This window comes from Neovison vison, chromosome 4, assembly GCF_020171115.1.
Source record: "Neovison vison isolate M4711 chromosome 4, ASM_NN_V1, whole genome shotgun sequence".
NCBI lineage: Eukaryota > Metazoa > Chordata > Mammalia > Carnivora > Mustelidae > Neogale > Neogale vison.
This window is the reverse complement of record NC_058094.1, coordinates 40,362,698-40,388,108: the sequence shown is the minus strand read 5'-3', so window position 1 is coordinate 40,388,108 and position 25,411 is coordinate 40,362,698. Positions and strand designations below refer to the sequence as shown.

General features: G+C 40.9%; 2 protein-coding genes across 5 annotated transcripts in view; one reads left to right on the top strand and one right to left on the bottom strand.

Moving 5' to 3' along the window:
* Positions 1 to 1,249: 1,249 nt before the first annotated feature.
* Positions 1,250 to 21,418, bottom strand: MTERF3 (mitochondrial transcription termination factor 3). Of its 4 annotated transcripts, none has more exons than XM_044245252.1 (8): positions 21,313 to 21,418; positions 18,043 to 18,391; positions 16,593 to 16,745; positions 11,562 to 11,751; positions 6,295 to 6,442; positions 5,834 to 5,905; positions 4,543 to 4,704; positions 1,250 to 1,537 (listed from the first exon to the last, which is right to left on the bottom strand). In XM_044245252.1, exons 2-8 carry the CDS (start codon positions 18,374 to 18,376, stop codon positions 1,343 to 1,345), a joined length of 1,254 nt encoding a protein of 417 aa, XP_044101187.1. In that variant the 5' UTR covers positions 18,377 to 18,391; positions 21,313 to 21,418; the 3' UTR covers positions 1,250 to 1,342. The 4 variants fall into 4 exon arrangements, with proteins under 4 accessions (XP_044101187.1, XP_044101185.1, XP_044101188.1 ...); XM_044245250.1 differs by lacking the exon at positions 21,313 to 21,418 and adding an exon at positions 20,929 to 21,023; XM_044245253.1 differs by lacking the exon at positions 21,313 to 21,418 and adding an exon at positions 18,852 to 19,010.
* A 315-nt stretch (positions 21,419 to 21,733) lies between these two features.
* The window catches only part of PTDSS1 (phosphatidylserine synthase 1), a 61,927-nt gene continuing 58,249 nt past the window's right edge, over positions 21,734 to 25,411 (top strand). Inside the window, exon 1 of the mRNA XM_044245249.1 lies at positions 21,734 to 22,029. Coding sequence (XP_044101184.1) covers positions 21,851 to 22,029 — 179 coding nt within the window. The 5' untranslated portion in view covers positions 21,734 to 21,850. The remainder of the gene's footprint in view (positions 22,030 to 25,411) is intronic.

Genomic DNA, 25,411 nt, shown 5'->3' with positions numbered 1-25,411 from the left:
CCATTAGAGAACTCCATGAAGGCCCTTATCTATGCCACACTCACCACTTCATTTTAGGAACTCAAAGTCTGTCAGGCAAATGAATAAAATACCCAACAGGAAGAACCTGATCAATTACAGATTCAGTTTTTGAGCCTTCCCAACCTACAGCACACCACAGAACCCCAGTGTACAACAAACTACTCCCGGTTATTGTTTTAAAACACTTTTTTATCCCAGTTCTTAATTCAGCTGGATAGCTCTGCTCCATGTTGTATCTGCTGAGGCTGAAATGTCTAAGATAGCTCCTTTCCCCACCTGTCTGGTGCTCCGTTGGGATGGCTGGAATGGCTGACGTCTGGCCAGCCACCTGTTTCTCTCCACATCACTTCTCCAAGGGTCACCCGACCTCTCTACGTAGCGGCTCAGGGTTCTGACAGCAAATGTTTCAAGAGGACAAGTCCCAATATTGCAGAACGTATCTAGCCTCTACTTGATGTTTCAGGGACCAGATCCCATTGGCCCAGAGTCAGTGTGGAAGGGGACAAGGAGTACAAACACTGGGGTGGTTCACTGGAAGCCACCACTGTTAACTACCCACCCAAGCTTGTGATCCCAAGGCGGATAGCTTAAGTCACAACGCCTTGTTTTACAAACAAGGATCTGACCCAGAGGTTAAATTATTGGCCCAGGATTACAAGTCTATATCAGTTCATGCTGTATATCTTTGCATACTGGCAATAAGTCAGAGGTTTGTTATGACCTTTTGCTATATCTCATTGCCCTTTATTTATCTTCACACTACTGCCCACCCCCCTGTCCCCCCAAACCCTCTTATTTTCCCAGTTCTCAGCAGCCAACTGTGTGCAACTCTGAGTATCTATACTCAGGAAGATACAGTGCAGATCATCCAAAATGGAATGCATTTGTAGCATGATCTACATGGATAGTAACTATTAAGTAAATAATAAAACAGCATGCTCCAGAAACTCTAGTAAGCTTTCAAAGCAAATAAAGAGATCTTGTGATAAAACCACTTTAGAAGTCCTGCAACTACAGAGGGAAACCTCTGTCCTCATCCTCACCAGCAGGACAGTATGCCCACCCATAGGAAAGTGACTCCTTCTCTCACTTGCTGTGGTTTGTTTTGTCCTCCTTGAGAAGGAAGGAAATGGTCAAGTTGAAGAAAAATTAAGTCACTAGGAACTTGTTAGAAAGATGTGCCACAAGTGTGCCCAAATACACAATATTAAGAATTTTTTTTCCAGGATCAGTGGAGGCCGGAGGCATTTATTTAAAAATATGTATCATTCATTCATATATACATTCATTTTACATTATTATAGCTTAACATCATCAAAAACTAAAGAGTTTTTAAGAATTTTTCAAAGTCTTGTACTGAGGCTTTGGCAATCTCTTCACAAAATATCTCATCAGGTACAGACACTAACTTGTCCAAAGAGATGTAGTTAGGTTTTACTGGATCATATTGTGCTCTTCCTAAATAGGTAAGGAACAAATGCCTTTCTTTGACTTTAAACAACCTTGTATTAAATACCTAAAAAAGAAAAAAAAAAGTTTTTAACAAAAACATTATGCACTGAAAGATGAACTATTAAAATGTTTATTTGGCTAAAAATTTTAATTAGGCTAACAATTATAAAGCATTGACCACATGCTCTGTAACTATGATAAAGCTTCTGCTAAGAAACTATGATTAAAAAGAACTAACAGAACAATTATAAAGTAATTAAGGGCTATATTGTAGGCAAAGAACATTGGCTAATCCAGATGGAGGAGAAGTTAAGATAGCAAATCCTCAAGCCCTGCCCCCAAAATACTTAATCAGAAATTCTGAATGGGGCCCACAGGTTCTCCAGGTGATTCTAATGACTGCTGAGTTTGAGAACCAAAGTTAGAAATCAAGGTCTATCGGCACGGAAAAGTTTGCAAGATTTCACAATCTGTGAAGCTTCCTTATTTTGGTAAAATTCCCACCTGCTCCCTCTGACATTCATTTCAGAAAGACATGAACAAGGATAGGCCCCTAGGGGAGCCACTAGGGAAAGCATGTCTTATCCATCTTGGGGTTAAAACTCCTAAGGGTAGCGTGAGTGGCAGCAACTTTTAAAAGGAGTCGGAAACAGGCCAACCAGAATTTTTATTTGCAAGAGAAAGTTCATTTCATACCACTAAGTTTTTGAAGCACCAGCCAAAAATTTAAAAAGTCTATCAGTTGCCCCACAGTCCTGTCAGTTAATGTATTTTTCCATTAGTTGTTGTTGTTTTTTTAAAATAATATTAGCCAGACCCCTACAAGTCTGAGAATCCCAATAAGGAAGTCACAGTTCTATAACTGGGCTTTCCAGAAGCGAGGGTTTGGGTGCCTAAGAGTCTGTATTTTTTAAAGAAATGATTTTGCTCCATTTGGTCAAGTTTATAGTTTCCTCTATTCAGAAAGTTTCTGTCCATCTTTGAGAGCCCACTCATTCTACTGACCACTCAAACGTCGGTTCTTAGAGTGGTAGCATATCCTTGTTAAGAGCATGGATTTTTAAACTCAACTGACAAGAGTTCTAATCTTGGCTTTGTCTCTTGTTACCTGGGTAACCTTTGGACAATCTTTTTATGTTTTCTTCACTTGTAAAATCAGGATAATAATAGTACCCATCTCATATGGTGGTTGTCAGGATTAAGTGAATTAATACAAGTAAAGCAGTAAAGGCAGAGCTAGTACACAGTGATCACTTAGTAGCTTCCATTATTTCTATGATTTTTTCCTACCTCTTCTAAATTAAATTAATAAGCTCTGTAAGGTTAAGACTTATCTAAGTCTAGATTAAGGTAGACTTAGACTTAAGTCTATCTGGTTAAGACTCTAACATGAAAATCAACTACATTTTAGAAACTTGTCTCCCACACTAAATTACAAATTCCACAAGAATACAGACCATGTCTGATTGATTTTTGTATCCCCAAACCAGATTATTTTATTATGCTCTGTCACTGAATTATCTAACAGCCCAGGGGAAAATTAATTGTTCCTGCTTTTTAGTTGAAGACCACTTACTTGACAATTGTTCCAAAAAGCCACATCTGTACCACTGCACTTTTAATAATGAATACATATACATTTAATGAAACAGAAAAACTCTCTATTAAGGGCCTATTCATAGTGAAGTATGATAGGTAAATAAACATTGCTATTTATGAAGGAACTGTACCAAATTCAATCTAGTTCTGAGTTGTATTAAAGTTGTATTTCTTTTGCCTATTGTGTATCAAGAACACATGTAGCAAACAGAGTAGGGGGATCACTCTAATGAAATTCAATCTTTCATTTATCCAGTATATGAATATGAATATGGAATGTCTATTCACATGGCAAACAGGAAAAAAAGGATGACTTTGATGAAATTCAATCATTCATTTGTTCAGCAAATATCTACCAAATATCTCAGTATAGTTCTAGGCACTGAAAATCCAGCAGTGTATAAATCAGACAGGATCTCTGCTTTCAAAGAATTAACATATTGTGAACAAGCAGATAATGTCACTTGCTAAAGAACAGCAAAGTCTGATGAGCTTGTAAAATATAAATGTGGCTTGGCACAGTGGCAAACGAACTGTTTCATGCCTTTATAGGAGATCATTACAATATGGCTCATTAACTCGTGGTTTTATTTATTTATTTTAAAAGATTTATTTATTCATTTGAGAGACAGTGAGAGGACTGTGATTGGGGGGGGGGACAGAAGGAGAGAAGCCCAAGCAAACACCCTGCTGACTGCAGAGCCCAGTGGGGCTCACTCTCAGGACTCATGAGATGATGACTTGAGCCAAAAACCAAGAGTCGGACACTTTAACCAACTGAGCCACCCAGGCAGCCCTAACTGATGGATGTAGATAGACTGGCATATACATAGACTGTGACTAAAAAGTACACTAGAATTGAAAGGACCTTTAAGGGAAGTGATGTATTTCCAATTTAAATGGAGAAAAACACAATTGGGAATACGTTAGGCAGGATGAGCTGTAGGTAACAACTATCGGGCAACAGACTCATCATTTATGTCTCCGACGGAGATGTACACGTGTGCCCTAGAAGTTGTGAACTTTTCACAAGTGAAACCTCAACAACTTCTGCTAGATGTGTTCTTGATTTAAAAGACGGGCAAAAGAAATACAACCTTATTACAACTGTCAGCCTCCGGACCAGACTATCTTTTTTTTTTTTTTTAAAGATTTTTTTAAAATTTATTTATCAGAGAGAGAGAGCACAGGCAGACAGAATGGCTGGCAGAGGCAGAGGGAGAAGCAGGCTCCCCGCTGAGCAAGGAGCCCGATGTGGGACTCGATCCCAGGACGCTGGGATCATGACCTGAGCCGAAGGCAGCTGCTTAACCAACTGAGCCACCCAGGGGTCCCCGAACCAGACTATCTTTGGTCCAGTTCCTTTCTGAATAGCAAGTCATTTTCTCAGTGGAACAGCACAATGCCCACAGAGAGCAGTTGTGGATGAAGGGCAATGAGAGCTCCCAGAGAGAGCCGTGCACCTGTTACCTGTGGGAACCGGACAATGAGGTGGTGGGGAATGCTCATCACATTGTGCACATAGTCAAAAGTCTCGGTCAGTTTCCTTTTATTTGCAGTCAACATCTTTGGGACTTTGGTGATCATATGTTGGATTTCATTACGTTTAAAACCTAGTTCAAGACGATAAACCTATAAGAAAGTAGAGTTACTTGAATCACAAACGGAAACAGTTATTTTGGCAATATGCCAGAGAACACACTGATTCTTTCAAAATTGGAATGAGGCCTTTAATATTTGGAGAGAGCTATGCCAGTGCCCTCAAGGGTCCCATGGGCACCCCAGTGCTTCTGGGTAACCTGAATTTCAAGCCCCTTTCCTGAGATGAACCCTCATAGCATGGTGATCATCATGAAGATCACCAAAAGGCCCTACCATAACGATGAAACAGAATGATGGTGGATGTGGAAGTCCTGGTCGGGCTATCTGTATGGGCCCTACACCACAGACCAGCCGTTAAGACTGTCAGCACGTTTTTGTGCGCCTCTGCTCCCCAGAACACTCACATACATGTTATCTGGAAAAACATGTCAACATTCCAGACAGAGATGGTAAAACTAAACACCCATATATGTAGTTAGGTCCTCTGCTCCCCTACCAAACCACTGCTCTCCCCACTCTGCACGCTGTGCCCCCGCTGGATGGTAAGACCCATGAGAGCACAGTGCAGGGCCAGATGGACAACTGGACATGAAATACTTCGAGCACCTCAGAAAAACAGGCCTTGTATCATAATTTCAAATACCACTACAGCTTTGTATACTAACTAGGCAGCTGCCTTTGGCCTAATACTATTCTCTTGGAGGAAGGACAGTAACAAGTGTCTGGTACATCCTGTGAGGGAACTAGAGCGGGCAGTGGGCACAGTTCTAAGCAGAGCAATGTGCTGGCCACTAGTCTTCTTTGCAGGTCTTCTGGATCCAGCCTCTAAATCTCCTCTCCCACCGAGGTGACATAAAGCCGGGATCTCACATTGGGTAACAGACGCAGTTCCCAGACATCACCCAGATACCTAATGCATTACTCCAGGATTATTGGTATCAGGTGTACAAGGTGATTTCCGCACCTAACACCTGGTCAACACGTGAACATACTAACTAAAATAAACTGCTTGCTTGGTATTTATTTATTTCCTAGGTCCATCTTTCCAGAAATAACTTCTTTCACAATCTAGTGTTCTTTAAGAAGACAGCAGCAAAATCTATCCTTTTAAGCACTTAAAGAAAGAAGCTGATTTCTGAAAATCTTAAAGTTGACCTACCTTCATGTTTTCTTTCACGGGCTCCAGACTTCCAGTTAGTAGCCTTGGGAGACGAATTACCAGGTCTCTAGTCTATAGTTATTAAAAAAAAAACCCATTATTACTATACATGCACATTCAACTAGTTTAGGAAAACAAGCCATTATTAGGAACACAAATCTAAAACTCAAAATATGAGCAATTCAGAAAGAATTCAGGAATTCAGGAACCCTGAAAATACATAAACTTAAAACTGTTTGAGGAAAAAAACAAATACTGAAAACAAAACTTAAGGTACTAACTTGATGGAATATTATAAAATGATACAGTTATATATTTAACCTAGTAGGGTAATTCATTCTTATACAAAAACACCAAGCATTTATAGAATTCATTTGGGCCAGGGATCTGTGAGAAACGTGAGATTTAAGTTACTAAATGGAGCGCACATGGGAAAATATAAATTCTCCTGTTTTCTTTACCTTCTTCACGCTAAGTTCAAGTTCTTTCTGAAAAAATCCCAATCTGTTATCCAATCTTTCCACTGAAAAACTCAGCAAAAATGGTGCATTTCTGACCATCTGTGCAATATGTGCCTTACTGAAATTTTTTGACTGCAGATAAGCCACTCTAGAGAAATAAACAAAAAGTACATGTACGTATGATTAACATTTACTAAGGTCACTTTCCAAAGTAACAAAAAAAAGGATAAGTAAAAACATTCTATAGTAATGGTCCAAATATGGTTAAAGCAAAACAAGCACCCAACCAACTCTAGAATGGTTCCCTTTTCTACTTAGAAACCAAATAATTCTGAAATCTACTAACAGGTTCTCTTTTCAGTTAATCTGACTTATTTTATTACTTTGTAGAAAAAAACCAATAGCTTCTGTTTAAGAATTTTTTGCTTAGAACAAAAAAATCCACAAATTAGGAAATAAGAGATTCCAAACTCTTTTTATAAAAACCCTCACACGTGGCTGAAATGGAGAGGGGAATGTTTTAGTTTAGCAAATTTACTGAGTATGTATATTCGTCAATAATTTTTACTACGATTTTCAATACGCCTTTTGTTAACAACTGAGAAATTTCCTGCTAAGTTTCTGGGAACCAAAATAAGGTAGTAAAATAGAAAGTTTGACTATGAAATAACATTATTGGTTTTTAAAACCTTATACACATAGTAAAAGGCAGTTTTATTAAATACCTAAAATATACAAGTACATTGTCTTAATTCTTACCAGAAAAACAAAAACAATAACCTGTGAACCAGGTAAATTTTCTACATTGTATATGAAAAAAATACAGATTCAGAGAAGTTAAATAATTCCTCTTAGGCCACTAGCTAATTAACGACCAAGCTGAGATGTGAACTCAGGCATGCCTACACTGAAGGCCTATGACATTTCTATACCATGTACCACCAGAGCTTATATTTTATAAGTGACTACTACTCCTTTAAGGGACTCCCTTAGAGGACATGAGAGAAAAGACCAATAAATTAAACTATATAAAAATTTAAAATGCAAGGCAACCCCCTCCAACCACTGACAAAGTCAGAACAAGTGTTGAGTATTTATAACATGTCACAGAGAAATAACTAATTTTGTTAAAATATATAAGAATGCTTACAAAAGAAAGAAAAAGACTTTAATTTTAAAATGGCAAAGGAGATTTATAGAAAAGGCAATGTATATAGAAATTCAGCATTGCAAAAGACCCTCCAAATATTATTTCTGAAACAACACTGAGTCATTATGTTTTCGTTTGTTTGTTCGGTTGGCTTTTAAGGCATTGTTTTTAATCTATAAAATGAACTGAAACCATAAATTCTGATGACTCTGTATTAGTGAGGGCAATAGAGAAACTGGCACTTCTGTACGATGCTGGTGGGAGCCTAAACTGGAAAACAACCTTACAAAGGACAACTTGTCGGTATCTATTAAGATTGTAAATGCTCAGGGCACCTGGGTGGCTCAGTGGGTTGAGCTGCTGCCTTCGGCTCGGGTCATGATCTCAGGGTCCTGGGATCGAGTCCCGCATCGGGCTCTCTGTTCAGCAGGGAGCCTGCTTCCTCCTCTCTCTCCCTGCCTGCCTCTCTGCCTACTTGTGATCTCTCTCTATCAAATAAATAAATAAAATCTTTAAAAAAAAAAAAAAAAGATTGTAAATGCTCATACCCTTTCACCTAGCAATGTCACTCTTAGAAATCTGTCCTACAGATACATAGCAGTATACGGGATATATATGATAAATATATGTATATCATTTACACACACACACACACACACACACACTCACGGAGAGTCACTGCAGCCTCGTTATGATAGTAGTGACTGGGAACACCCCAGCATGTTTGTCATGAGGGACTGGACAATCCACAGTATAGACTAAAGCATTAAAAACAAGGAGAAGAAGAAGTCCTAGTACAAAACTATCTCTCATATACAGTTAAGTTAAGAAAGTGGAGAGCAGAATAGTATGTATAAATGTTACCAAGTTGTATGTACATGTGTTCATTTGTATTTGTACACACATATACACACATGCTTGCATATGATAGAACATTCTTAGGTCAAACAAAAAACCTGATCATAGTTGCTGCCTCCACAGATGGTCTCAGAAAGTTGATGAGGGATAGGAATAAGTAGGTGGGAAAGAGGATTACTTTTTTTCCCCCGACCCTTTTTTTGGGTCACAGCAAAAATCAATATTTGACTAAAACTTTGTCAAAACTGTTGCTACCGGGGCGCCTGGGTGGCTCAGTGGGTTGAGCCGCTGCCTTCGGCTCAGGTCGTGATCTCAGGGTCCTGGGATCGAGTCCCACATCGGGCTCTCTGCTCAGCAGGGAGCCTGCTTCCCTCTCTCTGGCTCTCTCTGCCTGCCTCTCAGTCTACTTGTGATCTCTGTCTGTCAAATAAACAAATAAAATCTTAAAAACAAAACAAAACGGAACAAAATTGTTGCTACCTTCTAATAATTTTTTTTTAAAGATTTTATTTATTTATTTGACAGAGAGAGGTCACAGTAGACAGAGAGGCAGGCAGAGAGAGAGAGAGGGAAGCAGGCTCCCCGCTGAGCAGACAGCCCGATGCGGGACTCGATCCCAGGACCCTGAGATCATGACCTGAGCCGAAGGCAGCGGCTCAACCCACTGAGCCACCCAGGCGCCCCGTAATAATTTTTTTTTTTAAGATTTTATTTTTTTGACTGAGAAAGAAAGACAGCAAGAGAGGGAACATAAGGGGACGCCTGGGTGGCGCAGTTGGTTAAACGACTGCCTCCGGCTCAGGGCGTGATCCTGGAGTCCCGGGATCGAGTCCCACATCAGGCTCCCAGCTCCATGGGGAGTCTGCTTCGCTCTCTGACCTTCTCCTCGCTCATTCTCTCTCTCACTGTCTCTCTCTCTCAAATAAATAAAAAAATAAATAAATAAATAAAATTTAAAAAAAAAAAACTATAAAAAAAAAAAAAAAAAAAGAGAGGGAACATAAGTAGGGGGAGTGGGAGAGGGAGAGGCAGGCTTTCCCATGGAGCAGGGAGCCTGACATGGGGCTCGATTCCAGGACCCTGGGATCATGACCTGAGCCAAAGACAGATAGTTTACGACCGAGCCACACAGGTGCCCCTGTCATAATTTTTCTAATAAAAAATTAAGATATAAGGCTCAGTCAAAAAATTTTTAAATAATTAAATGCTGATTATCCTTTTCAATATCCTTACAAAGAACCAAGTAACTTTTTTATACATTTGAAATTTTCTTCATTCAAAGGAAAACAAGTTTATGAAATCAATGCTATTACAGAAATCCTAGAAAATAAGACTACTGTACATACCAGAAGAACAGCTAAATTCAATTAAAATTATAATACTCTTGCCTCTTACAGTAGAAGCTTGTCTTTTGCTGTATGTGGATAAATCTATTAAAAAATTGTAAGCAATTAAAATAATGTTCCAGAGTTTGAGTCGGCCAGGCTTAGGAACCATTAGACTATGCTGTCTATGAGGAATATCCTTTCGTTATTAGGAGCCTATGGGTGATCTGGAGCAAGTAACTTCAGCTTCCCTTCAACTTAGGTTTCCTTTACAGAATTAAGAGTAGGGAGACAGCGTGGTGCAGTACCCTGAACTCTGCAGTTAGACTAACTGGGCCTGAATCCCAGCTCCGTTATGTACACCATCCACGTCATCTTGGGCAAATTATTAAGCCTTTCTGTGCCTCCCCTGGAAAATGGGGATATTAATAGTAGTAGTGAAGTAGTCAATGGTACTGAAATAGTGCTGTATGGTGACAGATGGTACCTATACTTGTGATGAGCGTAGCCTAACAGATAGCCTTGCACAGACTTGCTCAATCACTCCTTTGTACACCTGGAACTAATGTAGCATTGCATGTCAACTATACTTCAATTAAAAATAATATTAGCAGAGTAGTCTCTGAAATGGCTCCCAATAATCCCCCACCTCCTCGTTTGCACACTTCCTATGAATAAATCTTGAGCAATAGGGCAAACTCGTTTTTGAATGGAAAGGGATCAGACAGAAGAAGCAGAGCTGGATATGACAGACCGAGTTCCCTGGAATCATTCATTCTGTCCCCTGTAATAGTCTGTCTATATTATACCAGAAGGTAAATCCTATAAAGAGAGAGGGTGTGCGTATCTATCTTTTGTGGTTCAAGTCTAGCTCAGTGCCTTGCATATACAGGAGTTCAAATTGTTCAACACAAGGAATCAGTTTCTCATTTAGTTTTTTTTTTTTTTTCACTAATTCAGACAAGGCATTGGGTTCTGATATTGTTCAAGAAACTGTAAATTTCTCTGATATGCAGTAAGGCTCACCATCAGTGTAAGAATAATCTGGGGGTGAAGACTAGAGGCAGACCAGTTAGGAAACTGTTAAAGCCATCTTCTTGTGAAATGGGGACCCAAGGTGACTTTCACAGTGAAGATTAAGAGAAATGTATTGACTATTTGAGAAATTAAAAAAAAATGATAGGTGATTTATTAGCTGTGGATACTAAAAGAAGAGAAGCCAAAGTTACTACCAACATTTCTGATTTGGTCAACAAGGTGAACCGTGCTCCCATTCAGTCCGTCTGGGAATAGAGGTGAGAAGTAGGGAGGATGATAAATTCAAAAGGTGAACTTAGGGACAGGGGCTTTGTCTTGTTCTCAATGCCTAGCAGGAGTCTTATGTCACAGATCAATACTATCTCATCTCACTGTATTGATTCTCACAGACTTAATAAATTCTTTGAATGCTGAATGAAGTACAAAGATGTTTATCAAAGTACTTTTTAAAGAAGAAAAAAAAGGAACAACCAAAATAGCCAACTTGCGGAAATGATTAAGCAAATTACAGAGTAATGAGCCAAGAGGATGTCAGATGTCTACCATCAAAAATTGCCCAGAAATTAAAACAACCCACAAAAGTTCAGGTTTTCATAACTCTAAGGGCACTCTCCGTAATCTAGCCATTTGTTAATGGATGAAAAAATTTTTTATTCCAGTTTCTGAAGAGAACCCTGTAAGTATTGACTCAGCGGTAAGTTGAACACATAAAATGAGAAGTCAAATAAAAGAACTGTTTTAGATACTTAATCTTGATCAAAGAAAGTCCATGACAATAACAACAAACAAATATTATCAGCAGATTCTTATGCAGCTAAGACTTAAAAATATCTTACACATACGTTTCCTTCATAACCACTTCTTGGATTATGTGGAAACCACTGTAAAAGTCCTACCTGGTCTTGAGATTTTCAAGGTCTTCAGAGAAAATAGCATAGTTTTTAGTCAGGTATGTTCCCAGCTGGTTATCCTCTATACCCAAATCCTTAAGAAACATAAGTATTTGCTTAATGTCTTTTTCAAAATCCAGTCTCAGTAGGAGGTTGGCTGCATCAGGATGTTTTTCTATCTTTGAGAGATCCACTCCTATAATAAATTACAAATAGTGCTTGAAGATAACTGTTTAGATAGCTCATTAAACTTCATACATAAAAATACAAGGAATTACTCATGAAGATCAACAACCTGTCCAAAAGAGAACTGAGATAGGCCAACAGAAACTTCTAAATTTATTTAAACTAAACTAGTTGCAGAAATAAAATTAAATTAAAATGAAAACATGGTACTTCTGTCAAAGTCACATATAGAGGAAAACAATTCATTTGGGGCTAAACTTCTGCCCAAAACAAATTCAGCAAGTCATACTGACCTAGCTAGGATCATCATTTTTATCTAAGGTTTCTTGAATATTGTTTGAAGGATGCTTATGAGCTCTAAGGAATCTCCACAGTAATTGCTTAACGGGTAATTCTACAGTGTAAAAAAACCCCTTTAAATAAATTGTTACTTTCTTTGACGTTTGTCATCTCCTTAGTTATAAGCATTATTTTCAAAATGTGTTTATGATCTCCTCCGGGTGGGGAAATAAAAATAACCCTATGTCTCACTCATCGTAATCTCCAGGTTTTCAACGTGGAGACAAGTACCTTGAAGGACCTCAAGAAATGTGTGTGTGAGAACAGTTGAGCCTACACAGCCCTCAGATAGAAAACAAAGCAGAAAGTATAGAAACTTTGACCTTCAGATAGTCTTGTAATCTTAGGAAGTCTAAGTAAGTGAGACAAGGCACAGGAGAAAGAAAGAGGGAGAAAGCAAGTTGTTAAAGTATTCTCTGGTTATGGCTATAATTAGATGGCAATGTTAATTAGGCAGGGAATGAAAGTAACCTATAATTCAAAATTCATTAAAACTGAGTGTTTTTAAAAAATATATATTTTATTTATTTATTTGATAGAGAGAGAATGAGAAAGTGAGCACGAGAAGGGAGAGGTCAGGGGGAGAAGCAGACTCCCTGCCAAGCAGGAAGCCTGATGCGGGACTTGGTCCCGCAACGCAAGGATCATGACCTGAGCCGAAGGCAGTTGCTTAACCAACTGAGCCACCCAGGTGCCCCAAAACTGAGTGTTTTATTCTCTCACTTTTCCCCCTTTCATCTGATTAAAAAAATAACCATGAACAGGAAAGGCGTATTCTTTACCTTTAGAGTAAACATTTGAAGATAATCTAATACCTAAAGGTTAGACCTAAATTTTATATTCCTAAAAATATTTCTTCAGGTGAAAAATAGCTCTCAAACTGATTTCCAGATGCAGCTTTCAAGTCTTCAGTATAAAAGCAATTAAATAAAAGCATTCTTTCTTTAATGGTATACACAATGAGAAAAGTAAATTATAATTTCTTACATTACTATATCCACCCATTATTATCAAAACAATCAAAACATAATTCTAAACCCAAATTCCTTTTTTTTTAAGATATTATTTACTTATTGGACAGACAGAGATCAGAAGTAGGTAGAGAGGCAGGCAGAGAGAGAGGAGGAAAGAGGCTCCCTGCTAGGCAGAGAGCCCAACATGGGGCTTGATCCCAGGACCCTAGGATCACGACCTGAGCCGAAGGCAGAGGCTTTAACCCATTGAGCCACCCAGGCGCCCCATAAACCCAAATTTCTTGATATTAAACAGGCACTGATGATTACGACTATAAAACCAGATTACACAAAGACACAGAATGAAGACCAGAAACAGATCCAGGATCAACTAAATGAATAAAATAAAAAATTAGCATATAATAATAATGGCATTTCAAATTAATGGTGAAAAGATACACATTCATTGCAATATAAGAGGTCCACTAGCTATACATTTAAAAAATAATTGTTTCAATTACTATGCTTATCATGGTGAGCATGATGTAATGTACAGAACTATTGAATCACTATGTTGTGTATCTGAAACTATATAACATATGTCAATTTTACTTAAATAAAAAAAAATCCTTCTATATCTCAAACAAAATTTCAGAAGGTTAAGCCTCTAAAAGTGTACTAGCTCCAAAACTACTAGAAGAGAACTGTTTGTCAATTAGTAAGCTTGACTGCATACAAACGTAAAAACTATGCATGGCTTTCTGTAATAAGTGTATTTGCACAGAAAAAGGTAGGGAAAGCTATTCAACAAACTGGTGATAGGGTTACCTCTGGAAACAAAAAGTATGGGTATGGGTATGGGCATGTAGAGAAGGTGAGCGTTCCTTCTCTTATAGTCCTCGATGGATAGATACATAAATCAGACAGAAACTATTTCCCAATCTCTGTGATAAATGTGGGGAGGGGTGCTTTAAAAATAACACACAGGGTCCGGACTTGGAATTTCACTTCCTGTTAAGCTGACCTGTGCTGTAGTGCCCTGCTCGGCAGGAGCCATCACACCCCAACTGCGCTCAAACAGAAATCCTGAAGAGCTGCCTTTTTAACAGCTATCGGAGAGCAGAATCTCATCAGGAGAGCACACCGCTGCCAGCACAAATCACTTGGGCTTACTCAAGATTTCTTTAACTTGAAAAAAGAGTCCCCGGATTCCCAGTACAGACCAGGCACTTCTCTTAGGCTCTGGGGACATAAAAAATGAGTAATCCACGCCTCTAACTTCTGGGTGAATGCCGTCCGAGTTGCTTTCATCCCTTCAGTATCTACAGTGATTACCACTGTATTCAGTTATGGTTACACATATTTCCATCAAGGTCTGGCAGGCAGCAGACTGTGCCCTAGAAAGTGCGAACCAAAAGAACTTTAATGAAGGGACTTTACACAGTGGTGTGACAGCGTGAACAAGGGCTCCCCTAGTGCTAAACAGGCAAGGAGCAAAAAGTATTACCCAGACCCAGAGGGAACCGCAAGCTATTAAGAAGGGGTGCTCAGTAGGAGCCGTTGTCATGGAGCAAGGCAGTTACAGGGCCCAATGCAGGGAGGGAACAGGGAAAAAAATAAACTCCCACTGCCTTCCCTCTCCTCCCGCAAGTGCCTCCCACTGGCTGAAGCTGCCCAGGAGCCAGCTGGCAAAGGAGCTCTAGTGCATGGAGGCTGGCCTCCCGGGAGAGAGAACAGGCAGAGAAAGGCGGAAAATAGATCTGAGAAGCAGACAGGCACCGGGACACGTGGGTCCTCAAAAACACTATCTGACAAGGCAATCAGGCTCCTCCACAGTCCTGTCATTTAAGTTACTTCCAAGATGTGCTGCTGACTTATCAACATACAAAGAAGGAATGGCTGAAACATATATTCCAGAACTCTTAAGTATGCTGTAACTTACTTAAAGGCAGGGGCCATGTCTTCTGTTTATCTTGTATTTGCCATGGCACCTATCGTAAGGCTGGCAAAGCTGTTCCAGAAGGAAGGTGACTGGATCTCCTCTTTGTAGCAGACATCATCTTTCTCTCCTCTCTGAAGCCACAGAACACTTATTTGGATGTCTTATGTAGCACTTCTCACTTTCCCTTTCATCCCTGCAGACCATCTATTCTTAAAAGTGTGTATTTAGATGCTTCTGAAGACTTGAAGCTTCTTGAGAACAAAGGCCATTCTCTGCACATTTGGGTAACTTGCACAGGAACAGGGAAGTAGACAACTGTAATGTTATTAGTGCTAGAATGGAACTAAGCCGTGGTGATTGTGAGGGTCTAGAGGAGGGTCACCGAAGACATTTTAGAAGTTACTTGAACTAAGTTTTCCAGTTGTCAGAGCTGGCCAAACTGAAGGAGGGAAGGGGCAAGCAGTAGAGCTGAAAAGGTAAGCAGGGGCCAGACTAGGCAGAGCTCTGACATCCCGAGAAGCTTTTGAAGGATTTCTAGCAGGTCACTGACATAGTCAGATTGGCATTTTAGAAAGAGAACTGGTACTTGAGAGATCATCAAGGCAAAACTACTGATAAAACGACTATCAAGTTAGGACACTCCTAACATTCCAGTGAAAAACGAGAGCCTAAAGTACAGCCGTGAGTGGAGAATGAGAAGCAGATGAATTTGAGAAAGAATCCCTCACCTCCCCTCTTCCTCTCAATCCCCTGGGAGAAAGGATGTTTATCATCTGGGAAAATGAAGTCAGAGATGTGTAAGACTCAGGGATGAGAGAAGCAGATGGCTGCAACAAGGTACTGGATTGAACAGGACAGGACGAAGTAAAAAGTCTACAGTGAGATCCCTTGGCTGTCTTCAACTATCCAGACCCAAGTGCTTGCTCCCAGCCAACAAGCTAAAATAGTTATGGAGCAGGCCTAGATAGAAACCATCTACATTAGGGGGACGGTGGGCTCCAGGAGGAAGGGTGGCAGGTGGTAGCGAAAAGGAAGGAATTCCTCATCTGACAGGGTTTGTTGCAGGAAACACTGTCCTGACAGGCTACTGGAAGATGCGGGAAAATTTGGCCCTAGAAATAAAGAAAACTAACCAAAGGAAAAACAAGAACTATTAACAACTGTGGAAAAATGAAAAGTTGTACCGGAAGGAAAACAATCCCAGAGAGCAACAATCAATATTTACAGTCCTAATATCATCGCTGACTGAGGATTCGTCTAAAAATTTTTACCATCGCTATACTGGGCGAACCGAATAGGGGGAAAGTATGTGTGTACATACACGAGATCAACCAATGTCTAAAACTGAGGAACCAAGCAACAGCACTATAAACAGTTACATAAACAGAGATTAACTGCAAACAGAAAGAGCTGTAAAAGTTAAGTAGATACCTCTGGGGAATAGCATGAAGGTCAGGAAGGAAGAAGCAGAGTACAATTTTTCACTATAAGCCTTTTCTCACTATTTGACTTCTGTTCATCTTGATAAAAGTTTAGAAATGCTGATTTGAACAAAGCAAGGCTAAAAAGCGAATGAGGGATACCCTCAAGAAGTCCTTGTAGGTTACTGAGACTTACCTAGCAGCACTAATTTCTGCAGAGTCTCGGAATGATCCACGTAGTCTCGGAGCGTGTACGTGTCTGGGGGCAGTGCCGGGTCTGCAATAATCTGAACGGCCTCCTCCTCGGAAACCGGCTGCAACGGAGACACTGGAGGCAGGTCGTCCAGCGCTTCCAGGCCGGCCATGTAGAAAGACAGGCAGTCAGCTCACCAGTCTGTATGCCCAATGCTAAACCTCTTGCCTAGTTTGCTTCTTTTTAAGGCCTGGGATCACTGCAGAACTAAGTATCTGAGAAGTTCACATATTTTCTGCCTTCGGAGAGGTAAGGCTAAGACTGTTTAGAGAAACTGTTCCTTCAAGATAACCTATCTGTTGGTAGTTTCTGTTCTTCTGTTCATAAGGAAGAGGTCCCACACTAAATTCCTTTCCTTTAATTCACTTTTAATCAATAGGTAAGAACTCTAAAAAGATCACCTGACCTTCAAATACATTTTGAGATAGATTCTACCCCACCCTGTTAAACTGACCCAAAGTACAACATATTCTACCAGCCTGATTTGTTTGTATGAGTTAGAGTCATTATATCCTGAAATGTCTTTTGATGCAATCCCCTCTGCTCCAAGTTATTCTCAAGTACGCTTTAAAAGGACTTCTATGACTCTCTTTCTACCACCTGTAGTCCTTCACTGTGGACATGCCCCTCTCTAGCAGGGCCTTGATTCTGAGATTTTGTTTTGTTTAAACCAAACGTGGTATGGGAGACACTGGAAACTGTAACCTACCTTAAGCTAAAGAATCAAGACTATGATTATTTTTGTTGTCCTATTTTTTGCTTCTAATCACTACCCTTCCTTATTTCTTAGAGCCAGTCTTTCCCCCCTGCCCCTCTTGCCCTGCTGTCTTTTATATTCTACTTAACCTAATATTATCTCATTGCAGTAAAATATTCCCTGCATGGGACTATTCCTAGAATAGCAAGCATAGGAGAGAGAAGACTGACTAAAAAGTTACAAAGGAGCTTTTTGGGGTGCTCTATTTGTGTTCTTTTGGGTTTGTAAGTTGTGGAGGCTGTTACACTACTAGATGTGTTTGTCAAAATTCATAAGCTGTACACTCAAAACTGACGAATTTTACTTGGATAAAATTATATCCTAATCAGGAATATCATATTAGGATAAATTATACCCTAGTAAACCTAATTACCACCTAAAAATTTTTTTATAAATAATTTAAATCATAAAGTATTTAGAAAGCAACTATTACATATATCTAAAACACAGTATTTTATACAGTAATCTACAAACCGTTTTTTCTCAGTCAGGTAAGTAAATGAATAGAACGGACATTGTTCTTTTTCTTACTTGGTACAAAGTACGACTTGAAATGGGCCAACAGACTATCAACCATTGACCTGCTCAAACTACCAAAGTGGGGCAAGAGGGACTCTTCTAGAAGTCCAGAATTACCTTCTAGAGACAGCTCAGAATCAAAACTGGGTATGTTTTCTGTCTTCTGTATCTGTTCATTCATGGAAGGAAGCAGAGTACCTTGGGCAGAACCAATCTCTTGCCTACTTGAGTTGGTAGACTGGGAACTATTCCATAAGGAAGAAGTCCTGTATGTCTTGAATCCCCACTGGAGAAAGTAATTGCCAGAAGACATCTGTGGCTGAGCAGAAAAGCCACGCAACAGTGTTTTTCCTGGTCTCGGAAAATGTTTTCGAAGTTGTGTAGCTGTAATGAAGCTACTCAATTTAACTGAATTGAACCATCTGGGTATCTGTTGGGCTGACAAAGCCATTTTTCTTAAAGTAGCCTACAAAGGAAATATATAACCATCAAAAAAGAGAAACTTATTTGACTTAAATGTTTAGAATAGTATTCAAACAACAAAATAATAAACTGGAAAATCTTTTTTTCTAATTCAAAGATGTTTAATAGACAGACTTAGATGATTGGAGTAGTCCCATGTTATTTAACCACAGGAAAAGCCAAAAACAAGGCAATCCCAGTTACAAACCAAAGGATGGGAACTTTTGAACTGGAAAAATAAAGATTCTTTACAATGAGAAAAAAAGCAAAACCAATGGTATAAGGAAACCATTTAAAACAAAAATCTGTTAATATTTAAATTACAGCTGAACCCAAATCTCTATTAGTTTAATATTTAAAGGAAATAAGGTAATGCAATTAAGTGTTCTTGAAGTTTGGTTTGTAGGACATTTAAGAAGCAAACTGAATTACGCAAATGAATTTTATGTCTATGCATTACTCACAAAATAAAAAAGAAGAAATCTACTTTGTCCTAAGTGAATTATCACTGTCCTAAATATTATTATCACTGTTAATCTGGAAGATTGTTTCTTGGTTAATCCTCAGGCCTGAACACTGTTGATTATTTCAGATAAAGCTGTTCCTCAAAAGGGAACTGAACAAAACCAATTCTGCCAAATTCTGTTTTTTGGCTGTAGAAAAAAAAGAAAAAGAAAAGGCCTTCAAAAACAAAAGGTCAAAACTAGCACAGAAATACATAAGCAAACAGTAAAGAATATATGAATATTTTGACCAAAGATGCAGTTGTTTTTAAAAAGATTTTTATAAGAAAAGGCTGTTAATACTTTAAGCTCCAAGATTATGAAGAAACTTTATATATATTTTTTTAAGATTTTATTTATTTATTTGACAGAGAGAGATTACAAGTAGGCAGAGAGGCAGGCAGAGAGAGAAGGGAAGCAGGCCACCTGCTGAGCAGAGAGCCCGATGTGGGACTCGATCCCAGGACCCTGAGATCATGACCTGAGCCGAAGGCAGCGGCTTAACCCACTGAGCCACCCAGGTGCCCCTGAAGAAACTTTATATTTACACAACTTAATTTACAAGATTAGATTTGATGCATATAATTTTATGTTAAATAAGATAATCCATAAAACACGAAGCATGGAATCCAGCATATGGAAAATCCTCCACAAATGTTAGCCATTATTATTTTTTTAAAGATTTTATTTATTTATTTGACAGACAGAGATCACAAGTAGGCAGAGAGGCAGGCAGAAAGAGGAGGGGAAGCAGGCTCCCCGCTGAGCAGAGAGCCGGATGTGGGGCTCGATCCCAGGATTCTGAGATCATAACCTGAGCCAAAGGCAGAGGCTTAAACCACTGAGCCACCCAGGCGCCCCCTTATTACTATTATTATTATTATTATTGATTAGATATCCATATATAAATGAATTCTGAATTAGTTGTAACATACAACTTTTTTATTTGTTTTTCTACAAACTGGAATTCAGCTTCTTTTATGCTCAGAATTAGACCGGATATTAAAGGTGTAACCTCCTCCCAGAGATCTGTAGTTTAGGGAAGCCTCCTGAAAGAGTTTATAAAAGTGAAAGTTTCATCGTCATTCTGAAATGATTTCAGAAAGGAAATCGGTATGCACAACGGCCTTGTGGGATAGGTGCTTTTTGTTAAATTCTGGTAGGAAATGACCTGCCACATCAGTTGGTTTTCCCTCAAACCTGTAACATTCATTCTCTACACAAAGTCATAAGAGAGCAAACTGGAAGCTAGAAGACTTCAGTTGTACTAGTTGACAAGACTATTTCTTGTGGTGGCGGGCAAACTGGCCCATGATGGGGGTTCAATAACTATTCTTTAAACAACAAGTTTTTGAAAAGGTTATGGATACAATAATAGGACTCTTAAGGTCCCTATCAGCTTTAAAATATTTTGACTTCAAGTTTGTCTGAACACTGCCTCCTACTTCAAAGCAAACTTCTGAAATCCCACATTCACTGTGAAGCCTTTCCACACTCAATTTAATACTTTTCCTATCATATAGCGGAAATTAACTTTTGAATTCTGCCATATTCATTAAAAGACCTTTCTGCATTCAATTAATGTTTATCCTGTTTGTATTTACAAGGGCAGTCTCCTCCCTACATCATCATTTCATTGCTGTTATATACCTCTTAACAATTGATGAATTGTTCGTTCACCAGAGCAGGGCTGGGTTCTATCTCCGGACCCACCCTCCCAGGGGACTATGCCCCATTAGCCCAGGGATTTGCACTGCTCCAAAGTCTGTTGGATGGAAATGAATCAGTTGCAACAATGATTAAATCATTTGTCTACTCAGTATTCAAAAGCGGGTAAGGCATTTGCAGACGTGCACAAAAGCCCTGCGTAGTGGTCCCAGTAAATCTAACATGCTTCCATCAGGAAGATTAAAGAAAAAAGTCCTAAAGGACCTGTCAAGTCCATTAAAACATCATACACTAGGTTCTTGCTCTAGTCCTTCGCTAGGTATAGGAACTGTCACTTAAGTCCTGTTTTTCCAGAATTCAAGATTTCTACCTCTGTAAGGCTGGTAAGTGAAGTCAAGAGAGGGGGGGAGGGGTGGGTGTGAAGATGGCTCCGTAGTCAGGGGTCCCTGGTGAATGCCACACGCCCCTCCTAGGCCATTCTAACAAGTCCCCACAGCGAACTTCCGCAGGAAGCCGGCTGACACTGTAGGCTTCCTTCCGCGTCCTTTGCAAAAAGCGCTAACAAACAAGCATGGTTGCGTTTTCGTCTCGTCGGCTAGGGGGAAAAACAAAAACAAAAACTAAATTAATCGCTCCCGACTGGGCCGCGGAGACCCAAGGGCCAGGAGGTCCTGGTCGCGGCCTGGACGCGGGTGGGTCCGGACTCGACCCCCACCGGGAGCGCGCCCCGCGTGCTCCCGCGACTCCGCTTTACCTGTGGCGAGGCCCACGCTCTCGGTTTGTTTGGGGGTGGCTGCCAAGCTGGTCCGGCCCGGCCCGGCGGACAGTCCCGCAGCGTCTCACGCGCGCCGGCCGGCGCCGCCGCGCTCCCTCGCCCACGTGGACTGCGGCCGGAGTGGGCGAGACCATCTGAGAGACTGCGCGGGGGGAGAGCGGGTGGCGTGCGGAGGGGAAGGAGCCGGCCAGGGGTCACAGCTTCCCTTCTGCCCCACGCTGCTTCCCTTAGATCTCGTCCACCGGGAATGTGAAGACACCGCGAGTCCGCAGAGATGCGGCTCCCGAAAGACCCGCGGCGGCAAGGCCGGCGGCGCCCCCCCCTCCGCTCGAGGCCGCGTTGGCGGCGCCGCGACCCCGCCCTCCCGCGCCGGTCCTTCCCTCTGCTTCCAGCCTGTGCTCGGCGCCAGACCCGGCCCCGGCGTCCGGCCGCTCACCCGCAGCGGCTCGTCACCTCCGGGGTCCCAGCCTCCACGGGCCGGGACCGCCGCCGCAGCCGCAGGACGGGGAGGCGGGCCATGGCGTCCTGCGTGGGGAGCCGGACCCTAAGCAAAGATGATGTGAACTACAAGATGCATTTCCGGATGATCAACGAGCAGCAAGTGGAGGACATCACCATCGACTTCTTCTACCGGCCGCACACCATCACCCTGCTCAGCTTCACCATCGTCAGCCTCATGTACTTCGCCTTCACCCGGTGAGACGGGCCGGGCCGCGTGGAGGGAGCGCCTTGGGGCGAATGGAAGGGGCTGGCGGGAGGCGGTGGTGAGGAGCGTGGGCCGGTGGAGCTCTGGATGAGGAATCAGGCTGGCTGTTCCACGCACACACTCGCAGACCCACCGCCCATCAGCTCCTCCACGGCGCGGTGTCTCACAGCACACCTAGCTTCCTGCCCTAGAGCTCTTCGGGACTGGCATTCGCCCCTACCCTCCAACCCCCACCCTCAACCCCCACCGTGTGCTACCTCCTCCCATATAGCGGTTCGGGCCACATCAGGAGCACTCGAGGGTCACCTAGCGCGATGCCCACCTATCCTGTCGTACTGAGCGTCGCTCCCCAAACACATCACGACGCGGCCCCCTCCTCTCCAGCCCTCATCCCTACCGAGAACACCGTATGAATCATCTCCTATGCACCACTTTCAGCACAGACCGCTACACGCTGAAAGCACCTAGGTCCACGGCGTTTCCACGCACCCTACACAGGCCCAGGCCACAACCAGCACCCTTCCTGTGGATCTCCTTAAGTATTCACTGCCGGCCATGCCAAAAATGCACATGTGAGTTGCACTACACAGTCTTTCCCATGCAGCCCCTCCGCTATGCGTGGCACACAAACCATCTAGCATAACCCGTCCCCCAGCCTCAAACAGGACCACAACACAAATGGTGTAGATGGATGTCAAAGCTGATCCTTCCCCTTCCAGCAGAGCTACCTACCACATCTTGTGCATACTGCTGCACAATGAGATATTGTCAAGCAATTGTAGCGGTGCCTGGTGCATAGTATATGCTGTGGAAGTGATAAATAAAACACACAAACCTCAGCATAGCACAACTCTCTTTTCTCCCTGAACACACACACACACACACACACACATACACATACTCACACTAGCTCAAAACTCTTCTGATATATACTTGTGCATAGAAGCTTTTCAGCCCAACTCTTAATACCTACATCATATAACTAGTCACTGAACATGTGAGCCCTCACCCCCAACCCAGGGAAATATTTTACCCCTGGTTCAGAATGACATGCGCACTATGGGTCCTACTTACAAGGATTCTTTTTTTTTTTTTTTTTTCCTGAATAAACTTCTTTAAAGGAAAGGCATGCCTACCACACTCTTATGGCTGAAAAGATTAACCCAGAGAGGTGTAGTTTCGTGCCAGACTGCTGGCTTCAAATGTCTGTGTGCCCATGGTTGAGTTCCTTCCCCTTTCTCTGAGCTTCAGGATCCGCCCTTGTAAAATGGAGATAAAATATGTACTTACCTCATACAGGTTTATGAGTAATAAATGAGTATGTGTGAATGCACTTAGCAGAGTACCTCATTCTCAATGCACAATTAATGTCAGTTACTTCTCTCCGCGTTTTTATCCAGCAATCAATCTCGTTCCAGGTCGGCAGAAAATGTGTAGAAATATACTGAGTGGACCCAAGCATTGGAACTTCTGGAATTTTGTGGGTGGGGATTAAGGACCCTAGATGTGTTATGATACATGGGACGGCATTGTACAACAGAGAATGAACTGTCCCCTGTATAAATGCTTGTGTGTGCAGATTTCCTGCAAGAGATACACACACGTACACGTGCCCACGTGCACACTCGGAAGTGACAGGGATGCCTCCATTGGGAATCACTGCCATCTTTCAGATTTTTGTAAAACTAATTATCTTCCCACAACACACTTGTTTCTTACCTCCACAATCCATTTGACGCTTGGGTCTCATTTTGTGTTTATCTGTGTGCATAAACCTACCTTAAACTGTAAGGCATATGTAATAATTACTCGTAATGATTAAGGGATACAGCCACTATAATTGTAAAGTCTTCAGCTAATTCTATGCAGTGGGACTAGACCAGACCTTTCCATAGAATCTAACCAAGAACATATTTCTGGCCGGGAAGGAAAAGCATTCTTGTCTCTAATTATGGTTACTCTCAAAAACCTCATTTGTCATGTCATCTGATTTTACCACCTAATAGCAATGTGGCCACTTCATTTTGCTAAGCCTCAGTTTCCTTATTTGTATGTAAAATGGAAATATTTATTAATACCCTATTGGATTATCTGTCAGGATTCAGTTCTTTTTTTTAGATAATCTGTGTTTAGATCAGTGCATGCCAAATATTGAGTGCTCAGTAAACATTAGCAGTAACTATTACATCGTTTCATTGTATCTTAATGTCTTCTAAATTATATTTGTGAAGGAGTGAGGATGAAGTGTGCTCTGTTATTGAGAAAAAGGATGAAGGCATTGAAATAGTAGACACTGCTTTGCTTGGGGTAACATATATGTCTGGTTAGTATTAATTTCGGTTCAACTTCATCTCCGGTGTGGGTTGACAGTGATGGAATTAGTGCAGGGAGTTTCTTTGGAAATAAGAAAAGTAATTACGGTATTTTATTCTAAATAATGAGAAAAAGATTGAGCCGTTTGTTTCAGCCTTTTATCTTTCATATTATCTAGACCCTCTAAGAATAGATCTCTCTTCCTCTTTTCTAATACCGAAATTCACATTCTTTTGTAATTTCCCTTTTACAGCATATTCTGCCAAAGCAGTCGATAAATTGCTGCAGAGAATATGAATTTTAACAGCTTGTCAGAAGTAATAGAAAAGGCATAATCTGAACCTCAGTCTATGGCCTTTTCCAAAAATAATAATCATTTTATTTCTTCTAATAGTTTCATAAAGAGAAACCGTATATCGAAGAACTCATAAATAACAAGTTTCACCTTTTATAAAATCATAAGCCCCATCAATGCAGATGGTACTTACTACCTCTTACTCATTTTTGTAATGATTTGTGACCCTTTTAAGTGGGGCATTACAGTGATCGTTCTATCTTTCTCTGTAAAGATGGAAAATAATGACTTCTTAAATGAAAACTATTCATTCTGTCCTCTTTTGTAATGATTGTCTCTAGCACTTTATACTTATTTTATAACAGGATTTTAGTTGGATGACTATTCAGTACAGTTCCTTCAGGGAAAGCGGAAAAAATGTGCTTTTCAGACATGTGATATAAAAGAACAGGAGATTGAATACTTTTGGGGTGCCAATGACCAAGAGGTGAGCCACGGAAGCTGGGTCCTGTCCTATGCTTCAGAGACACAGCGAGAATTTAGGATCATGCAAGAACAGACACCACACATGGAAGTGTGAGATGGGTTTGGATTTGTCAAGTAGTTCTTTTGTTATATAGCAGCTAGGCCAACTCACTGTTAAATCATAGTGTTTAAATCTCCTGTCTCTCTCACTGTCATTAAAAGTAAACCCAGGGACACCTGGGTGGCTCAGTGGGTTAAGCCTCTGCCTTCGGCTCAGGTCAGGGTCTTGGGGTCCTGGG

Coding starts and splice junctions, on each gene's coding strand:
- MTERF3 (XM_044245252.1), bottom strand. CDS start 18,376: ATGGCTTTGTCAGCCCAACAGATACCCAGATGGTTCAATTCAGTTAAA. Junction 16,746..18,042: donor TTCTGAGCTGTCTCTAGAAG/GTAATTCTGGAC, acceptor CCGGCCTGGAAG/CGCTGGACGACCTGCCTCCA. Junction 1,538..4,542: donor TCATTGTCCGGTTCCCACAG/GTAACAGGTGCA, acceptor TTTCTTTTTTAG/GTATTTAATACAAGGTTGTT.